Source organism: Crocodylus porosus, unplaced genomic scaffold (assembly GCF_001723895.1).
Source record: "Crocodylus porosus isolate Cpor-Errol unplaced genomic scaffold, CroPor_comp1, whole genome shotgun sequence".
Taxonomy (NCBI): Eukaryota; Metazoa; Chordata; order Crocodylia; family Crocodylidae; genus Crocodylus; species Crocodylus porosus.
Genome location: NW_017728909.1, coordinates 45,298,877 through 45,317,237, shown reverse-complemented (window position 1 = coordinate 45,317,237; position 18,361 = coordinate 45,298,877). Strand labels below are relative to the sequence as shown.

General features: G+C 45.7%; 1 protein-coding gene and 2 long non-coding RNA genes across 3 annotated transcripts in view; 2 read left to right on the top strand and 1 right to left on the bottom strand.

Moving 5' to 3' along the window:
- Positions 1–5,981, top strand: part of LOC109307986 — a 15,283-nt gene extending 9,302 nt beyond the window's left edge. Inside the window, exon 3 of the long non-coding RNA XR_002100427.1 lies at positions 5,971–5,981. This is a non-coding gene — a long non-coding RNA (uncharacterized LOC109307986). The remainder of the gene's footprint in view (positions 1–5,970) is intronic.
- On the bottom strand, positions 3,292–13,856 carry CENPH (centromere protein H). Its single transcript, XM_019532182.1, has 9 exons — positions 13,714–13,856; positions 12,936–12,991; positions 12,156–12,204; positions 10,372–10,446; positions 9,888–9,944; positions 9,197–9,260; positions 5,330–5,381; positions 3,692–3,855; positions 3,292–3,452 (listed from the first exon to the last, which is right to left on the bottom strand). Exons 1-9 carry the CDS (start codon positions 13,839–13,841, stop codon positions 3,360–3,362), a joined length of 738 nt encoding a protein of 245 aa, XP_019387727.1. The 5' UTR covers positions 13,842–13,856; the 3' UTR covers positions 3,292–3,359.
- On the top strand, positions 7,764–17,223 carry LOC109307987. The gene is made up of 3 exons (XR_002100428.1): positions 7,764–7,800; positions 10,604–11,235; positions 17,187–17,223. It is a non-coding gene; the product is annotated as an uncharacterized LOC109307987 (long non-coding RNA).
- Positions 17,224–18,361: the final 1,138 nt, after the last annotated feature.

Genomic DNA, 18,361 nt, shown 5'->3' with positions numbered 1-18,361 from the left:
AAAAAAAAAAAAAAAAAAAAGACTTCAGCCACATGCTGCTCTGGACAGGACGGACCCAACCGGGTCAGCACCGGCCAGGAAAAACAGCCCCCTGCCTGCACCAGTCAGTCAAAGGAGCCAGCTCCAAGTCCACCAGGCAAACCTCCGGCCTCTGCTCTCCCCCAGAGCCTCCGGGTGGGGTCCGTCTGGCCCGGCGGGACTGCCCAAGGCGCCTGGGGGCAGCAGGGCCCGGCAGGCACCTGTCCCTGGGCTCCAAAAGATAACTTTGAGTGCAGTGGATGGAGCTGCCTCCGAGTCTAGCTGCAAGCCTCCAGCCTGCTGCTCCCCCCTGGAGCCTGCAGCAGGCCTCCAAGGAGGGTCTGCCTGGCCCTGGGGGCCTGCCCGAGGCACCTGGGGGCAGCACGGCCCAGCAGGCGCATGGCCTTGGGTGCCCGAGAAGCCTGATGCATGGAGCCTCTCCTGCAGCTAGGCTCAGGTCCGCCGGCACTTCCCATGGGAGCAGGGCCCTCTGGGTACCAGGATGGGCATGGGGAGGTAGGGGGGCAGCAGGCTAGGACCTGGAGCCAATGTTGGGCAGGGGGAACTGGGGAAGCGGGGGGAGGAGGGCAGTGAAACATGGAGGCATGATGCCCTGGGGAAAAGCATTTTCCCCCTGCCTGCACCAGTCAGTCCTGAGTGGCACATGGCTCTGCTGCTGCTTTTGCTGGCTGGTGCCAACCTGGCCAGCCACCTTCCGTCCCCAGCAGCATGTGGGAAGCCAGCACGGGGGTGGGTGGGTGGAGTGGCCTTGTCAGGTGGGGTCCTGGTATGACCTTTGCAGGGCAAGGCGGCAGGAGCCAGTATCTGCCAGACCTCACGCTCTGGGCTCACAGCACTGAGGCCACCGGGGCTGTGTGCATGGACGGCCAGGCACCACCGTGACCGGGACCATGTGGGCAGGCAGGTGAGGGGCTACAGTACAGTGGCTGTCTTGCTCCAGCCCCCCCTCAGGCTGTGTCAGCTCATGGGGCTGCACCGCTTGGGAGATGGAGATGTGGAGCTATTTATTTCTCCTCTTCAGTCTCTGAGGCAGTAGCTGACTAGATGCAGAATAGGTCCCTCTTGCCTCTGCCCACCAGCAGTAACACACAGGTGCAGTAGGGCTACACAAGCAGGGTCTCTAGCCCAGGACAGAGGGTGTTTGAATTTGGCTCGCCAGCCCACTGGGCAATAAAAAGTTCATGATCTGGCCCCAATCAAAAAGGCTGGACATCCCTGGTATAGCTAATTTAGAGCCAGATTTGATAGTACAATGGTGTCATAAGCTCTGGCCCACAGGGCTCCTGGAAGGACCAAGCATTCCAGCTGCAGGCCCTGTCCCTGAATTCTGATGTATAGAACCCCATTAGGGATGCATCTCAGCAGCACAGGGGCAGTTGGTGGTTGTATTAACCCCATGGCTTCCTGTGACAGGAACATCTCCGCTGGAGCCCCTCTGTTGGTGGCTCCGCCTTCCTGTTTTGGCCTAACCGCCTGCTTACTTGTCTGCCATGCCTTGATCTTAAATGATTGAGGCTACCCACTTTATATGCCCGGTGCCAGGGGCGCAATCTGTAGCTCCTTTTCCTCCCCTACACCGCAACCCAAGCCTCGCAGATGGTACTTGACATGGTTTGCCCTATGCCTTGGCCCTCTCTTTTGCTTCCAGGGCTCCCTACTGCCCCCCCTCGCTCTGGGGCTGGGGTCAATGCACCCCCAAACGCTGCACCTTCTATGGCACCAGGGTCCCCATGCTACCGTGGAGCTCCTATGAGGCCTCCTCCAACCCCGAATAGCCTTACCCAGTCCTCCAGTTTAAAACAGTAAAGCACAAAACATAAAGCCCCTAGGCTGTAACATAAAACTACACAGTCCAGTCAAAACAATGTTCTATCCCTACCAGGAAAATACTCCAGCTCATAGCTGCAAGCTGGGGATGCTCACACAGTCTATCTTCTCCTTTCTCTCTGCACTGGCTGAGCTCCCCCCTCCTTGGCCACCAGAGGGGAACTGCTCTCCTGACCTCATGCTTGGGCTTAAGAAGGGGCCAAGCCCTGCCCTTTCCTGTCAGCTGATTCCCTTGGTTCCCCTAGCAACCAGCACCTGTGCTGCCCTGGTGACTGGCAGTTGAGCCAGTCCCCTTCTCACCACTACGGGTCTCTCCTGAGCCATTTCTGCTTTTAGGCGCAGGGCACCCAAGTGCTCTGTGACACTCCCTGACACTGCTCAAGCCACCACCAATTCAAGGTTGGTTTGGATTCAGCCCACAAAGCTCCCTGCAGTCCAGATCCAGCCCAAGGGACCAAGAGAGTCTAACATCCCCATTACAGAAGTTTCACTTAATTTTCTATACTACCTGCTTTTTCTTCAAGGTTGGCTATATTTTGGCATAGAGAATATAAATAGGTTGATCATCATTTAGAAGATAAAAATTAGTACAACTTTTAAAATTAGTTTAAAATTTTTGGCAAAAACCAAAAAAAACCAGGACTACACTGTAATGTCATAGCCTATGAAAAACACTGGCCACATAAAAGCTTTCTACAGTTAGTATTTTACAGATTGACAGATTTAGGAGGTCCTCTAAGAAATGCCTGCATCAGGAGTAGTGGAAGCAAGATGCTGCTTTACCACCCTCAGCACAACAGCTAGAAGATTATTTTCCATCCTGGAACAAAGGGGTAACAGAGGAAATTGCAAGTTTCCTTCCTGCTCAAACATGGTCAAACAGCTATGAACCGCACTTTACTCGGGTCAAACTAATGTAATAGTTTAGTCCAGATGTCAGCATCCCCTAGCCCAGTGGTACCTAACCTTCTTCCCAGGCAGGCTGGATGGGCTGCATTTGGCTTACTGGCTGGAAGTTAAGTACTCCTGCTCCAGCCCATGGGTGAATCCAGCCCATGAGGAGGTCTGACCCAGCCCAGGGCAACATGCTGTTGTTCTCTATAGCACCTCTGTACAACCCTTCTTGCTGTTTTCTCATGTCTGTGCTTACCTGGCCCCACTGCAATGAAGGTATCTGAAGCTAGGGTAAGTGCAGGCAGGTTGACTTAAGAGGGGTTGGGGAGAGGGATGGGAATATTTACAGCCACAGTAGGGAACCAGGTGGCAAGCTCCAGCCTGAGGGGACCAAATGTTTGCTACCCTTGGTTAGTCCATTAAGCAATTTTGTTTTATACCAAGGATTTAAATTCCGCTTTGATGAGCTCCATAATAATGCCTGAATCATTAGGTTGGAGAAGCAACACTTAGATTGCATTTCTATTAGTCCATTTGGCTTATACTTAATTGTTTATTTATAAAAGCTAAACATTTCTGAAAGTTTATTGTTTAAAATTTCAGATAAGAGCCACATTTTTCTCAAGTTGTAGAACAATTGCCTTTAAAGCTGGATCTTCTGCCCAGTTAACTCTGCTTCCAATAATGATACTCTGCAATAAGATAGATAATTAGTTAGTTTTCTGATTAAATTTAGTTTAAAAGGTATCTAGAATATTAAAATGCTAGTTTAGTTCTAACTTAGCAACTTAGCATCTTCTTAATAAGTTTTTTTTGTTTGTTTTGGTTAATTTTAAGTTCAGAGCATTTAAAAAGGCCTAGCTGACAGAAAATACCAAATCTGAATAGCTCAAACTACAGAAATGTATGTTGTTTCAAAGTTATGGGTTACCTGAAATATATTTTGAATTAATGTAGTCATTTCTGTTTCTTTTTGCAAGTTTCTGCGTATCCTCTTTAGCATTTCTCCCACTTCAATACCCTCTAGTTCCTCTTTTTGTTTTTTCTTCATGGTGCGAATCTGTAATAGTTTTTTTTCTCCAGCTTGTTTTAATGCTGTTTGATTCAAAGGGTGAAAAAAAACCCAACAAACTTAAATGACACATTATACTCAATATTTTTTCACTGTTTTATGAAAGAGTCAAGGATTATTTTGTCGCATCATCAAGAAATGGCACTTGATGCTGGAAAACCGCTCTCCCAATTATACTGTTGGTCCAATAAAGAGAGAGTACCAAAAACAAATCCTTTTGTCATACATTTCAGTCCTACTCTGAATAAATTACAGTTTGCATTTGTTTGAAGAAAGCCTGAGAGCACTTGGTTTTCACTTACACACATGCATACACTTTTACTGAGAATGAAATTAATTGCCCATTAAGATTACAGGCAAAACAAATAATGCCAGCCTGGTATATAGACTTTTGCACAAATCTCAGCAAATCTACTTCTAATGGAATCAAGACTAGACTGGTGGGACTGGACAGGGGGCTGCCCCTGGGGTCTGGGACACAGCCATTCTTAATGGTCCCATGAATAGACAGGATTGGATTGGGGGCAGCATGCTGGGCATCCTGACAGCAGCGAACCATCAGAGAGCCAGTCACTCTCCCTCCCTTCCTCTTGGAGTGGGAAGGTAGAGCAGGGGACTGTGGGATACTGTAGATAGCTGGCCAAGTATTAAAAATGTCATGGAACTGCAAAGAAGAATGGATGACAGTTTTGCAGTGCATCTGCCATTTTTATCCTACAACAAACTGCTTTAATATCTTGCCAGTTATAGCTTGCTGCAGGAAACTAATATATAGACCATAACAAAAGTAACCTTATATATGCTAATATAAAAGAAAAGGCATGTAAACAATAGCAAAGAGACAGCATGCCAGATGTTGACCCTAGACAGACTACGAGGAAACCCACAAAGAACAAACAGATTGTGTAGAAGGTGTTGCATACTGGAAATAAAAGATAAGAACGTATGGAAATTCCCTTCTAGATCTGATATAATAAGAAATCTTGAGGGATAAAACAGAGCAAAAAATCCCATTCTTGTCATCTGCACTTATCTGCTGGAGACAGCCAGCATGGGGCAGCTAAAATCAGCTTCACTAACCCAGCTCTAAGTATTCTGATCAAATGCATGCAACTGTAATTGTGTGGGTGTGGTCATTAAAAATTATTGTAACACTATATGATATATAGTTAGTACTTTGTTATACTATTTTAGAGCATTCCTTTAAAGTAACTAACTTTTCTGCAAATGCCTAACAGTTTTTGGATTTAATTAAAAAAAACAACCCAAAAACAACAAAAATTACCAACAAGGTCAAATTCCAACAGTTATCTTACTTCATGCAGGTACTCAGCATAACGCTCACTTTTACAGTGTATTACTCTGCTTTTAGACATTTAACAAATAGATCCAGAGGTTGATAGTTATGCAAGGCTTTGAAGTAGTAAATTCTGGATAGGCCCTTTAAAACTCAAAACTGTATACCTGGAAGATAATGAATAGCAGATACACACTTACAGAGTCGTTTCCTTTTAATATCATTCAGCTTTTCTTCCATTTCACGTGCTTGCTATGAGAAAGAAAAGTATTTTATAATGTTAACATTGACAATCATATGAAGTTCAGAGCACTGACGGACACTAATCCAATACACAAAATGAATTAAAAAACACGAAGGAGGCAGGGTAGGATGGCATCTCAGACAAGCTTGTTCATAGAAGCACAAGCTTTCATAGGCTACAGTCTATTCTCTCAGATGCTGTGCTTTCTGCCTGACCTCAGACTCGGCATGGCTAACTACTTCTCAAAACTTACAATTAATATTAGAAAAAGGGATCTTCCTGTCTACTCCATTTTACCTATATACCTATTTTATTTTTTACTACTGTTAAAAGCCAAGACAGACAATACTTTGCATGAGTTCCAAGTGCAGCACATCACTTGTAGTCTTGCTATTTCTACTATTAGGTATACCTGTACACCTGATTTGAGGGCCAAACTGTATAGCTGTAACCAAGGGTATAACATGATTTGCAGAAGCTCCTTTATGGCAATTATAACTATTCTAAAAAGTCAACTGAGTTTTTAAATTCTTTACAAGTTTCTACTGCATCATCTCTTAATTTTAAAGTCTAACTATAAACGAAAAATAAAGTCAGTAAAGCACATATTAGATTATGTGAAGACAAGCTGACAGATTTTGGAATGTAATTATTGATGATTCTCCACTGAGTGGTTTTTTAGTGAAACTGCAAGATTCTTGGTCCAATGCCAGTCAATATTTTACTACCTGAAAGAAAATAAGACCACTTCTAATGCAATTTGCAAGTGACAGATTACTCTGTATAATTTATATGTCCTTTTTATTGTTTAGTATTCCACCAATCTGGCTCATTTTGGTATTTGGGAACAGTCAAATACGTATTTTAAACGCACCAAAATTCAAAGTTACATATTTAGGAACAAAAATGTTAATGTTTTTAGCAGAACAAAGGACTTTATTCAGGAAAAGCTGAGCAGCAACTGGTTCACAATCTTTATTCTTGCACAGAGAAAGCCTCTCTCTCATCTATTAGACAACATTATTCTAACATCCTCTGGCTAAAATGGAGCTAACAATTTCAAACTAAAAATTAGTTTCTTTTTTCTCTTTAACTAGAAAAAGATAATTAGCCATTAACATCTCTTGCAAGATGTGATGAGGAATCTAACATTTGAAGTCTTAAAATCACAACCAAATGTCTTAACAGAAGAATAGGCTTTATTTCAGCCACAAGTTACTGAGATTGATGCAGAATGTACTAGGTAAGATTTTATGGTGTTTGTTATATGGTTTAGACTATATGGAGTGTAGGGTTCTGGGGTGTGAGGCAACAAAGTGGTAGTGGGTAGGGATGGGAGGGAATATGGAAAGAGATTTATTTTCCTTTTGCAGAGGTAGTGAAGGTAGGTTGGAGAAGAGGTGGCTGAGAGGGGTGGGAAGAAGAGAGGCGATGGGAAGGAGAAAGGGACATGACCACCTTTTCCTGAAAAATCAAAAGGCAGCAGTAGGCGAGGTGGGTTTCCTCTATAATTTTGGTGAGAGGAGAGTCTTAGTATACCATCTTATTTTAATATTTTATTCTGTTTTTATAAGTTAATTTATTTTTTATTGTATGCTGCACTGAGCCTTTTTTGGGAAGGGCAGCATACATCCAATAAATAAAATAAAACAAAATTAAAAAAAAAAAAGAAGCAAACTATGGTTTTATAGCATTTTTCAAGTGAGAGGGAAGAAGAAAGGGGAGAGCAAAGGAAATTGATTGTAATTTTATACAGACTACACCAGTCCTTTAAAAACAAAGCTTTTCTTCATGAATCTGTCCAATCCTCATTTTGAACCAAGTTAAAACTATCAGTCTCCACAACACCTTCTAGCAATGAGTTCGACAAGTTAATTATACACTGTGTAAAAGAACTCTCTTTTTTAGTTTTAGATCTGCTACCTAACAATTTCATTTAGGGGTACATTGATAAAGATTTTTTGGGCCAACACAACTGCCGATTACTGACCAGACATATTGGCCAATACCGATCTGATTGCTGATATGCAGCCCAGCAACTTAGAGACCAGCATCTGGCTGGTAGGCCTGTTGGAGGAAAGGAGAGGGGTGGAGACTGAGGCTCCCACAGTGAGGGAGAGAGTGGGGCTGGGGCACAGAATGGAGCTGGTGGCTCGTCTGGGCAGTGCTGGGGGTGAGGCGGCAGCTCCCACGCCTGCGTGTACCCTGGAGGAGTGGGGCTGGGGCAGAGGCAGGAGCTGCACAGCTGGGACAGGGCAGGACAGGGTGCAGGACAGAGTCAGCGGCTTGCCTGGAGGGTGTGGGTGGCAGTGTGGCTTCTGCCGCTGTGCGAAACATGCCTCCCAGATCTACTCGCTTGGGGCTGAAGGCTGCACTGCGCTCTTCCTGGCAGCTGAGCTCAGGTTGGGTGGGACAGGGAGGGTGGCGGTGGTGCTGGAAGGGAGGACTAGAGCCATCCCAAATTTCACTGAACCCCACCCCCCCACAGCGTGTCACCACCCACCCCTCCTGAGTGCAACTGCCAGAAACAGCCCACCACAGCCTCCAGCCCCAAGCATGCAGTGGCAGCCTGCCCTCGCTCCACACACAGATTAGAGTGTGGGGCACATGCCCCCCCATGCCTCCTCTAGGGTTCACACAGTGGTGGAAGCCACACTGCCTGCACCCTCTCTGGATAAGCCACAGACTTTGTCTTGCGACCCACCCTGCCCCATTCCCTCCCTCACCACAGGGCCTCGATCTGCCCCTCCCCTATGCTCCTTCCGCCACACAGACTGGCCAGCCTGATGCTGCTCTCCAAGATGCTAGGCTGCACTCTTGGGCACATACATGCTGCGGCTGTGCGCTTGCATGCAACATTATTGGTTATATCGGCAATAGGCTTTTATTGTCTGATGATGTCAAATTTTCTTACATCAGTCCATATCATATTGGCACCAATACATCAGTGCACCTCTAATTTCATTTTATGTCCTCTATTTCTGATATTATGGGAGAAGATAAATAATAAATCCCTATTTAACTTTCTTTACATCATTTATTAGCCTAGCCTATTTAGTCTCTCCTCACATAGCCTCCATTTCCCTGATCATCCTTGGTGCCTTTCTGTATACTTTTTCTGGTTCTTCTATATCTTCTTTAAGGTGGAAGGACTATAACTCAAATCAATATGTGGCATGTCCAGAGAGAATAGATACCCCCAGGCAATAATTCCCAACCACAAACATACAACAGTTATCTCCATTATAACAGCTTTGATCTCAAACTGAAAGTCTGAGCAGGTCTCAGCTCTCTCAAGTGATCAGGGTTTTCCTTCCCTAGAAGAATCAGAGGGTGCGTCTACACATTCATTAAATGCGCTGTAATTAAGTTTAATACCTGTAATAGGTAGTAACTTGATGTGCCATAACTGGTGCTACTGAGCATTAGCGCAAATGAACACTGCATGATGCTTAATGCCCACTGGACTAACCTACTGCACATTGGCACAATTTTTTCCAGCCACACTACTGTGCAATAGAATTAGTCCAATGGGCATTAAATCTCATGTAGACAAGCCTAGATTGTCTTGTATAACCATGTTCAAAAAAAAATTATCATTTTGCCAACCCATTGAAATCTTAACATTATTTAAATAATTATCCAAGAGGCAAGCATTTCTTAGACTGATATCTTTTATTAGAACTATGTAGTTGGAATAAAGTTAATAAGCTTTCAAATGCAAGACATTCTTTCTTGCATCTCTCATAATTTCTGGACCATCATTGCTACAACACCACTCTTAATACTACTTAAAAAATTTAGTAACACCAAAAATACTTGCCTTTTGAGATTCCATTGCTGCAGTACTAAGCATTAGTATGCGTTTTATAGTCTCCAAGATTAACCTAATGAGGGAATAAACAAATTAATTCCCAGGCCTTCAATGATTCACTTTCAATCAATATAGTATTTATTTTAACATAATGATTTGGTTTCTGCAAAGACCATTCAACTTAAAAAAAAAACCCCAAAAAAACAAACCAAAAAAACCAATAAAACCACACCATGCTTTACCTTAACATTTGGAAAACTAAACACATATTTCTAGGGTTTATTATGCTGAATAAAAGTTTTAGAAGTCAATATTCTCTTTATGCCTTACTTCAAATCATTTACTTATGCTCAACAATGCGTTATTGAGCAAAGAATGTGCAGAACTTGGCACGCCATGAGGTTGCAATGCTATGGAAAAAAAAAGTCTAGGTTAAGAAGTTACCTAGGATTCTTGCCCTTTGCCTAGTGATGATAGCATTGTGGTGTGCTTTTATTTCCAAAGCAGGAAGAATGGAAGCCCACACCTACCATTCACTGTGCCCTTACTCTTTTCTAGCTGGAAATCATACAGCTATAACAGGATAGCAGAGTTTAATTAAATAAAATGACCATGTTAGGTTTTTTGTAATACTCTATTCTGGATCTTTGAGTCTTACCCCTCTCCCTTACCACACATTCTCTGTTTAAAAACGTCTTACTTTGACTCATCATCATTTTGTCTCAGTTTGGTTCGGAGGGCATCCATAATCTGGACCCTATATCAAATAAGGAAAAAGAAAAAAAAAGAACCCACCTCATTAGTGAGAAAACTAATACAAAGCAATGCCACCCCCAAACCTTGAAAACAATCTGAAAGAAAAACCAAGTTCTGGTCACCTTTTTCTCCTGATACTTGGTACATATGTAGGATATCAGAGACCCAGAACATATTATGAGTTTAATGATAAACAATGCATTTCTCTGGGAGTATCAGGATAAACACTGGCCCCAACAGTCCCAAGCTCTTTCAACCACTGAATCCTTACTCCACAGCTTGAAGGTGGGTTATCCGAATAGCCGGTCAAACAATGCAGAAGAACTACAAGCTTGGAACAGCTAGTCATTAAACTAGGTAGTTTACATTTTATGTAGGTTTGTTCTTATTTAAACAGAACTTCAAAATACAATTTAAGAGCATTTTACCTATGCAATGCCAATGTCTTGTTTTGGAAAGAAATCTTTGCTTGTTCTATTTCTCTTTCCAGTTCTTCCACAGTACTAAAACAAAAGCAGCAGCATGATAAATAAGAGTCTCATAATCCAACAAAAACTCCACTATAACCCCCTCTCCCTGCTCCCCTAGAAAGTTATGTTGTTAAAATTACCTACCAAACTCAGTATCCTCAAGATTCCAATCCTGTTGCTACCAAAGAAGCAACAACAGCCACAGTCCTCTTAAGCAGCTTCAAGGAGCTTAGCAAGAACAGGGAAGATTCAGAATGCTCAACCATCCCTCTCCCTACAACTCTTCTGGCCTGCTGTGGGTATACCATGCCAGTAAGAAACAACCCTCAACCTCTAGGGTTATAAAAAATGCAAGCCAGGTCACTTTCTTCAGCCACCCTCTGAATGTATAACATGGTGCAAACAGCCCATGACCCCAATCTTCTTATATAACAACTTTCTCCTGCTGTCAGTTTTCTTAGCCCTCTAGCTCAAAAGGTGCCCTGTAGTGCTGAAGGCAAGGCTGAAACCTTCCAATGATGATGAGCAGGTCTGGTACAGGTATATCTAATGCTTTTTAAATAGCAAAGGTTAAAACTAGGACATAAGAAGTTGCATATTAAAGCTGTTAAAACAAAAATACTCAAGCTCTGCTACATTATTTATTACCTGCATGAAAAAAATCCCAACACTCAGTTAGAAAGGGGTATATTTACTGTTGCCAATGCTTTGCTTGAAACTTAATCTATATTTGAATTTCTGTTCCTGATATTTATTGATCTGAATTTGTAAAGAGAAATGTGATATTAAAAGAAGTTCTGATCATTGCATCAAATTGCAAGAGTGCATTCCTTTTTAAAAACATTAATAAAAAAGGAATGAGCAACTTGAAATTACAATGTGCATTTGGGCTGCATCCAGATGAGTTTGCAATGCCATACCACATGGACACGCTCATCTACAATGCCACACACTACACACAGGCATTTCCTGCACTACTACTTTGCAGCCTGGGGATTTTTGACCTCTAGAGATCCAGGTTTTTTTTTGTTTTTGTTTTTTTAAACACCTAGAGATCAAAAAAACTTGCACAGAAGAAACAGGGCAGAGCATGTGGACAGCACACACTGCCCCAAACTGGAATGTGGCCAGCTGGAGCCACCCTCCACCTGCCAGCCAGGCTCTGAGCTGCTGGTGTAATGCAGCTGCAGCTTCCCCGGCCCCCCAGGACAGGCTGCTGGAGCCAGCAACTGTGCTGGCCCCAGCCTCCTCTACCCCATCTGAGGTAACATGGCATGCTCTAGAGGGGGTGTGGCATGGCATTTCCCAGGGACAGCTAAAAGTGGCACAAGGTATTCCACTGCTAGTTGTCCCTGGGGAACCAAACATTTGTGCTTGGCTGGATGCAGCCTTGGAAACCAAATGCAGTTTTGTTTGGATCAAGCTACCTATCAAATGACAAAACAATGTCATAGTTTGCAAATAACAGTTTAGTACTTTAAGTCATATGGCTAAATTCCAAGACACATCGTAAAGATTTAAGGAATAGAAGCAACATTGGATAAAACTATTTGTGGCATGGAACAAAGTTTCTACCTTTTCTCAATGCTTTCTCCATGAGAGTCCAGTGAAATTAAAGCTCTAACATCAGTCTACAGATTGCATTAAAGAGCACAGGAAAAGGAACAGAACCCATGAGTTTTCACCCCTTTCCTCACTCTATTTAACAAGTTTTAGAAACTTAAAGGTATCAGAAGACATACGCTTCAATTAATCCTTCTTCCATGACTTGGTCAGGAATGCTTTCCTCACCTGCAAAGGAAGAATTCAGTGTTAAAGTGGCAGATCAAACAAACAAATAAACCCCATCAACCTATTTATACAGAACAAGTGAAATTTACTTAATTTCTATGCTACCTTCCCTCAAAAGGGACTTACAATAAAAAAAAAAAAAGCCAAAACAACAGATAAAATAAATTAAACTAATTCTCCAGATAAGGCCCCAAAATTTAACTCAGATTACTAAAAACCTCCCCAAATAAGGTCTTATACTGCTTCTGAAAGATGTCCAGCCTCAGGCTCTGGTGGGCCACAAGGGAAAGAGAGTTCCAAAGCAGGGAAGCAACTACCAAGAATGACTTCTAATGTGCTTTTGCCAAGCTAACTTGACACACATTTGGTATTCATAGGAAGTTGCTCTCACCTGATTTTAGCAACTGAGGCAAAGTAAAGGGGGCTGCAGTATTTTTCTGCACCAGCTGCAGCTTCCAGCTTTCAAGAGCAGCCAAATATGGACTACATTGCAGTAATTTAGCCTCAAAAACCCCCCACAAAAACATGAACAATTATGGTGGCCAGATATGAATCAGAAACAAAGGGCTGCAAATTTCTCCCCAGATGAGGTTGGTGCAACCCACTCCTAGCCACAGCTGTAACCTGAAAATCCAGGTGCAGTAAAGGATCCAGAAGCACCCTAAGGTTGTAAGCTGGGGTGACAAGGGGAGGCTGAGCCCAAAACAACACTCCCCCCACCATACTCTCACCTGCGTCAACGACAGTGCTGCACTCCATGAACTGCTGCTTTAACTGCTCCCGCAGCCTGCAAGGAGAGACACAAACAACATGAGCCCTTCTGAGCTCCTAAGCATTGTAGCAGCGTCTCCCCACGGGTGCAGCTGATTGATGCACCATATGCAAAACTCAAGTCACTCTTGGGTAGTCTTGACTTCTGGGTTTGCTTCAGCACTTTGTGTATCTATACATATACTTTTTTTGTCCTGCAACACACAAGAGATGCGCCGCTTCAGAGCAGACTACTGAGTCTGCTCTGCACACAAGCTGATGCAAATTGTGCTGCACCACGTGTGTGTGGTTGTATAAGTGGTGAAATGTGCGTCAGCGCACAGAAAGTGACGGCACAACTTTGAACTAAAGCACCTTCGATGTGTTTTAGTTCAACAGTGCACAGCCACCATTTCCTCAGCACTGATGACACCTATACAACTGCAAGTGCTGCAGTACTGAGCACTTAAGAGCACGTATAAAAATGTCCACTCTTATAACTACTTGCCTCAAACAAACCTTTCAGCTTGGCTGAGCCATTGTCACTTGCTCTCTGGTGACTACAGTGAGCAATGCAAAGTAAAGGAGACTTATTTGCATATATTTTCCGTGTACGATCGTTTTTCAACAAATTCGATACTTTTTTGAGCTTCCAATACCATAATTGCATACTTAAGACCCGGCAGCGCTGGCTCACGGGCTTCATCAGCACCCGGGAGCGAGAAGCCCGCGCAGGGCTGGGGCGCCGCGGGCACTCACCGGACCAGCGTCAGCACGTCCAGCTTCTCCTCCACCCCGGCCACAGAGGCCTTCGCCGCCCCCGGGCCAGCAGCGGCAGGCGCGGTGCTGGGGGCCGCCCGCTGGGTCGCGCGCCTCGGCGCTGCCATCGCGGCGTCTTCAAACCGCCCGCGCCCGCTTCTGCCCAGGCGGCTCCGATCCGCGACTCGGCGCTCAGCCCCGAGCGGGAGGGGGAGGGGGAGCCTCAGAGCCAACCCCCGCACTGGCCAGGATTCTGCGCGCGGAGAGATCGGTGGCCCTCGAGCCCCGCCCCCGGGCCACGGCCGCAGTGACGCAGGGGGCGGAGCTGCCCCTGCGCTTGCTGCGGCAGTCACGTGCCAGTCGCCCAGCGGCCCTGTTTGGGCCACCAGGCACCGTGTCTCTGTGGCACCAGGGGACTGTGGCCAGGGACTTGGCCAGCCCAAAGTGCAGTCTGGCTGTGCCAAGGTACCAAATGACAGCACCCCAACCACTGTGTTAAGTATAATGGCTCAAATAAGGAACTGGTTTTGGGCTGGGATTATGGCTGGAAATCCTTTTTGGGCCACCCCACAGCATACCTCTGTGGCAGTGGGGGACTCTCCTGGTCACCTCTGAGCAGGGTCTTGCCCAATCCAAAGTACAGTTTGTGTGTGCCAGGCTGCCAACTACTAGACTCCCCCTGCCCACTGCAGTAAGTATACCAGCTTGAATACAGGCAGTCCTCAAACTTACAGTGTTTCATTTTGCACTTAAAATTGCAATTGAAAATTGACACCCTGTTTCAACTTTATGAAGTCGGTTTCAACTTTACAACACTTGATCCAATTCAACACTATGCCAGCAAACAAGGTCACTACATTGCTCATCTCCCTGGAGAACATCTGTCCAAACGCCCTTGGACACTTTCTTTAAGAAAGCAGACAAGACTCCAGAAAATCCTGCAGCCAGGATTCCCGAGAAGACTCCAGCCAAGAACCCTTCAAAAAGTCCAGCAAAGTCACCTCAAAGAAGTCCTTCCAAATTAATATGATTGCTCTTTGCAGTATAAATACATTCATATAGCTATATTATTCATCCATAATTGATTGAGAATAACATTCTGCGGTATTTTTGGTGAAAACAGGGTATCTGGCCTTGGTTCAGGAACCAATCCCCCATTTATAACATTGTTTCTTATGGGAAAATTGGTTCCCAGTTACAACGTTTCGACTTAAAACAAGGTTTTCAGGAACCAATTGAGTTGTAAGTCTGAGGACTGCCTGTGTAATTTCTTTTGAACTGACATTATGGATGGAAATCCTCTCTCTCTCACCTGACACCATGCCTCTGTAGCACCAGGGGACTCTCCCAGACTCCTGTGACCAGAGTCTTGCCTGGCCCAGAGCAGTTTCTTCAGGCCAGGCTGCTAACTGGCAGCCCCCCACTCACCCTGTACTAAGTAAACAGGCTTGAATTTCTTTTGGGCTGAGATTACAGATGGAAATCCTTTCTGGGCTGCCCCACACAGTGTCTCTGGCACCGGAGGACTCTCCTAGACTCCCAAAACCAGAGTCTTGCCCAGCCCAAAGTGTGGTTTCTTCAGGCCAGGCTACTAACTGGTAGACCCCCATGCCTGCTGCACTAAGTATATGGGCTCGAATGAGGAATTTCTTCTGGGCTGAGATTAGAGATGGAAATCCTTCTTGGGCCACCCCACGCTATGCCTCTATGGCACTGGGGAACACATCTGGACACCCCTGACTAGGGGTCTTGCCTGGTCCAAAGAGTGCTTTGGCCATGCCAAGCACCAAAGCTTTGTTAAAATACCACTGCCACCATTTTGAAGCATGGGATGCTGAATACATGCAACACTGCAGGCACTTTAATTATAGTGGCTCTCAGAGCCGTTCTAATTAAAGCACCCCCTCCACCCTGGAGCATGTGTACAGGGATTTTTCAACAGCTTTTCATGTTTACCTTCAGCCACCACCCAGAAACTTGGTAAAGTAACTTAAAACTGGGTCACTCACTGGAAAATGTTAACTTAAAGCAAGTTTATTACAAGAGAAAAGGGGAATATGATATTCCCTAGGCAAAACAGTAACTATTAACCTTTAACTGTAGCTTAGAATGGATCACAACCGCAGTCAGCTGCAAACACCCTGGGGAACTCCCTCCTAGCCCAGTCACTGGGGAAGGAAGTCTCACCCAGGGCTGCCATCCAGGGACTCTACTACTAAACTGGTGCAGGTGGTACATTCTGGGTAGGGAGGACCACCCCAGAGGCTCTGTTGCTCCCCACTGCCAGGGGCTCATAGACTTATTAAATCATAGAGAAGTGGGGCTGGAAGGGAACCCCAGAGGTCACCTAGTCCAAACCCCTGCCTGAGGCAGGATCACCCCTATCCAAGCCTTGTCATCTAACTATACATCCAAACCTGCCACAAGTAAAGCAGGGGAACTATGGCAGCCACTGTCCTGTTTTTATGAAATATTAATACATGCTCCAGAGATTCCAGGGTAGAGGCCACGTCCCTGCTTCAGAGGAAGGCAAAATCCCCCAGTCTGTATGCCAACTGACCATGGAGTAATAGTCCTTCCTGACCCCCAAATATGCCAATCAGTCTGACCCTGAGTGAAGGGCAAGACCTGCTAGTCAGGACTTTCTTGCTTTGCTCCTAGCAGGAGAATCAGCACACCCCAGTTCAAGTCCCCAGTTGTAGTTGTAGCAGCACTCAAATGCCTCTGAAGAAGGCTTAAAAACACCCCAAACACATATAGGCACAGCTATGCCTAAATCATCGTCCATCTTATTTGCACCCATGTACTTAGTACAGTGGCACAGGCAGGTGGGGAGATGGGTGACTGTCAGTTGGCAGCCTGGCACACACAAATCACGCTTTAGTCTGGGTAAGGCTGCTCAGAGGTGTCCAGGAGAGTCCCCCAGTGCCACAGAGGTATGCCATGGGGTAGCCCCAAAAGGATTTCCAGACATAATCCCAGCCATTATACTTAGCACAGTGACTGAGGTGCTGTCAATTGGCAACCTGGCACAGCCAAACTACGCTTTGGGCCAGGCAAGACCCTGGCCAGAAGTGTCCAGGTGAGTCCCCTGGTGGTACAGAGACATGGTGTGGGGTGACCCAAAAAAGATTTCCAATCATAATCTCAGCCCAAAAGTCAGTTCCTTATTCAAAGTATTATATACTTAGTATGGTAGGTATGGGGGGCTGCCAGTTAGCAGCCTGGCACAAACAAACTGCACGCTGGGCAGGGCAAGACTGGTCAGATGCATCTGGGAGAGTCCCCCGGCACCATGGAGGCATGCTGTAGGGTTGCCCAAACAGGACTTCTATCCCTAACCCCAGCCCAAAAGCCAGTTCCTTATTCACACCATTATACTTACTACAGTGGGCATGGGAACTGTCAGGTGGCAGCTTGGCACAGCCAGAGTGTGCTTTGGGCCGGGCAGGACTATGGTCAGGGTTTCATAGTTCATAGTTTCATAGTTACTAGCATTGGAAGGGACCTGAGTAGATCATCAAGTCCAACCCCCCGCCTTGGCAAGAAAAGGTCCTGGGGTCAAATGACCCCAGCAAGGTGTTCATCCAGCCTCCTTTTAAAGACCCCCAGGGTAGGAGCCAGCACCACTTTGCTTGGAAGTTGGTTCCAGATCCTAGCCACCCTGACCATAAAGTAGCGCCTCCTGATGTCTAGTCTGAATCTACCCTCTGCCAGCTTGTGACCATTATTCCTGGTCACTCCTGGTAGTGCTCAGGGGAACAGGGACTCCCCCAGTGCCTGCTGGTCCCCTCTGACTAGCTTGTAACAGGCCACTAGATCCCCCCTCAGCCTTCTCTTGTGGAGGCTGAAGAGGTTCAGGTCCCGTAGCCTCTCCTCGTAGGACCTGCCCTGCTGCCCCCTGATCACGTGAGTGGCCCTCCTCTGGACCCTCTCCATGTTGTCCACATCCCTCTTGAAGTGCAGCGCCCAGAACTGAATGCAGTACTCCACTGCAGCCTGACCAGTGTTGCGGGGGTGGGGGCAGGGAGTATCACCTCCTTAGACCTGCTTGAGATGCATCTGTGGATGCATGACAAGGTACGGTTGGCCTTCCTGACTGCATCCTCCATGTTCATATTGGCATCAATGATGACTCCAAGATCCTTCTCTGCCTTTGCACTGACAAGAAGGGAGTTCCCCAGCCTGTAGCTACGCTGCTGGTTATTCCTCCCAGGTGCAGTACCTTGCACTTGTCAGTGTTGAAACCCATCCTGTTCTCATCTGCCCACCCCTGTAACCTAAGTCTGATTGCAGCCTATTCCTTCCTACTAGTGTACCCAAATCCCCCCACATCTTAGTGTCATCAGCAAATTTGAACAGGATGCTCATCCAAGTCACTGCACTGATGAAGAGGTTGAACAGTGCAGGCCTGAGAACTGAGACCTGGGGGACCCCACTGCTCATATCCCTCCAGGACAAAAGTGACCCATCCACCACCACTGCCTGGGTGCAGCCCTCCAGCCAGTTAGCAACCCATTTGACTGTATAGGTGTCAACACCACAGTCCTCCCCCACTTTTTAAAAGAGAACAGGGTGAGAGATAGTGTCAAAGTCTTTCTGGACTTCAGGAAGGCCTACGTCCACTGCTACCCCTGCATCTAAGGAT

Coding starts and splice junctions, on each gene's coding strand:
- CENPH (XM_019532182.1), bottom strand. CDS start 13,841: ATGGCAGCGCCGAGGCGCGCGACCCAGCGGGCGGCCCCCAGCACCGCG. Junction 10,447..12,155: donor GAAGAAGGATTAATTGAAGC/GTATGTCTTCTG, acceptor CTTTTGTTTTAG/TACTGTGGAAGAACTGGAAA. Junction 5,382..9,196: donor CAGCAATGGAATCTCAAAAG/GCAAGTATTTTT, acceptor TCTTTCTCATAG/CAAGCACGTGAAATGGAAGA.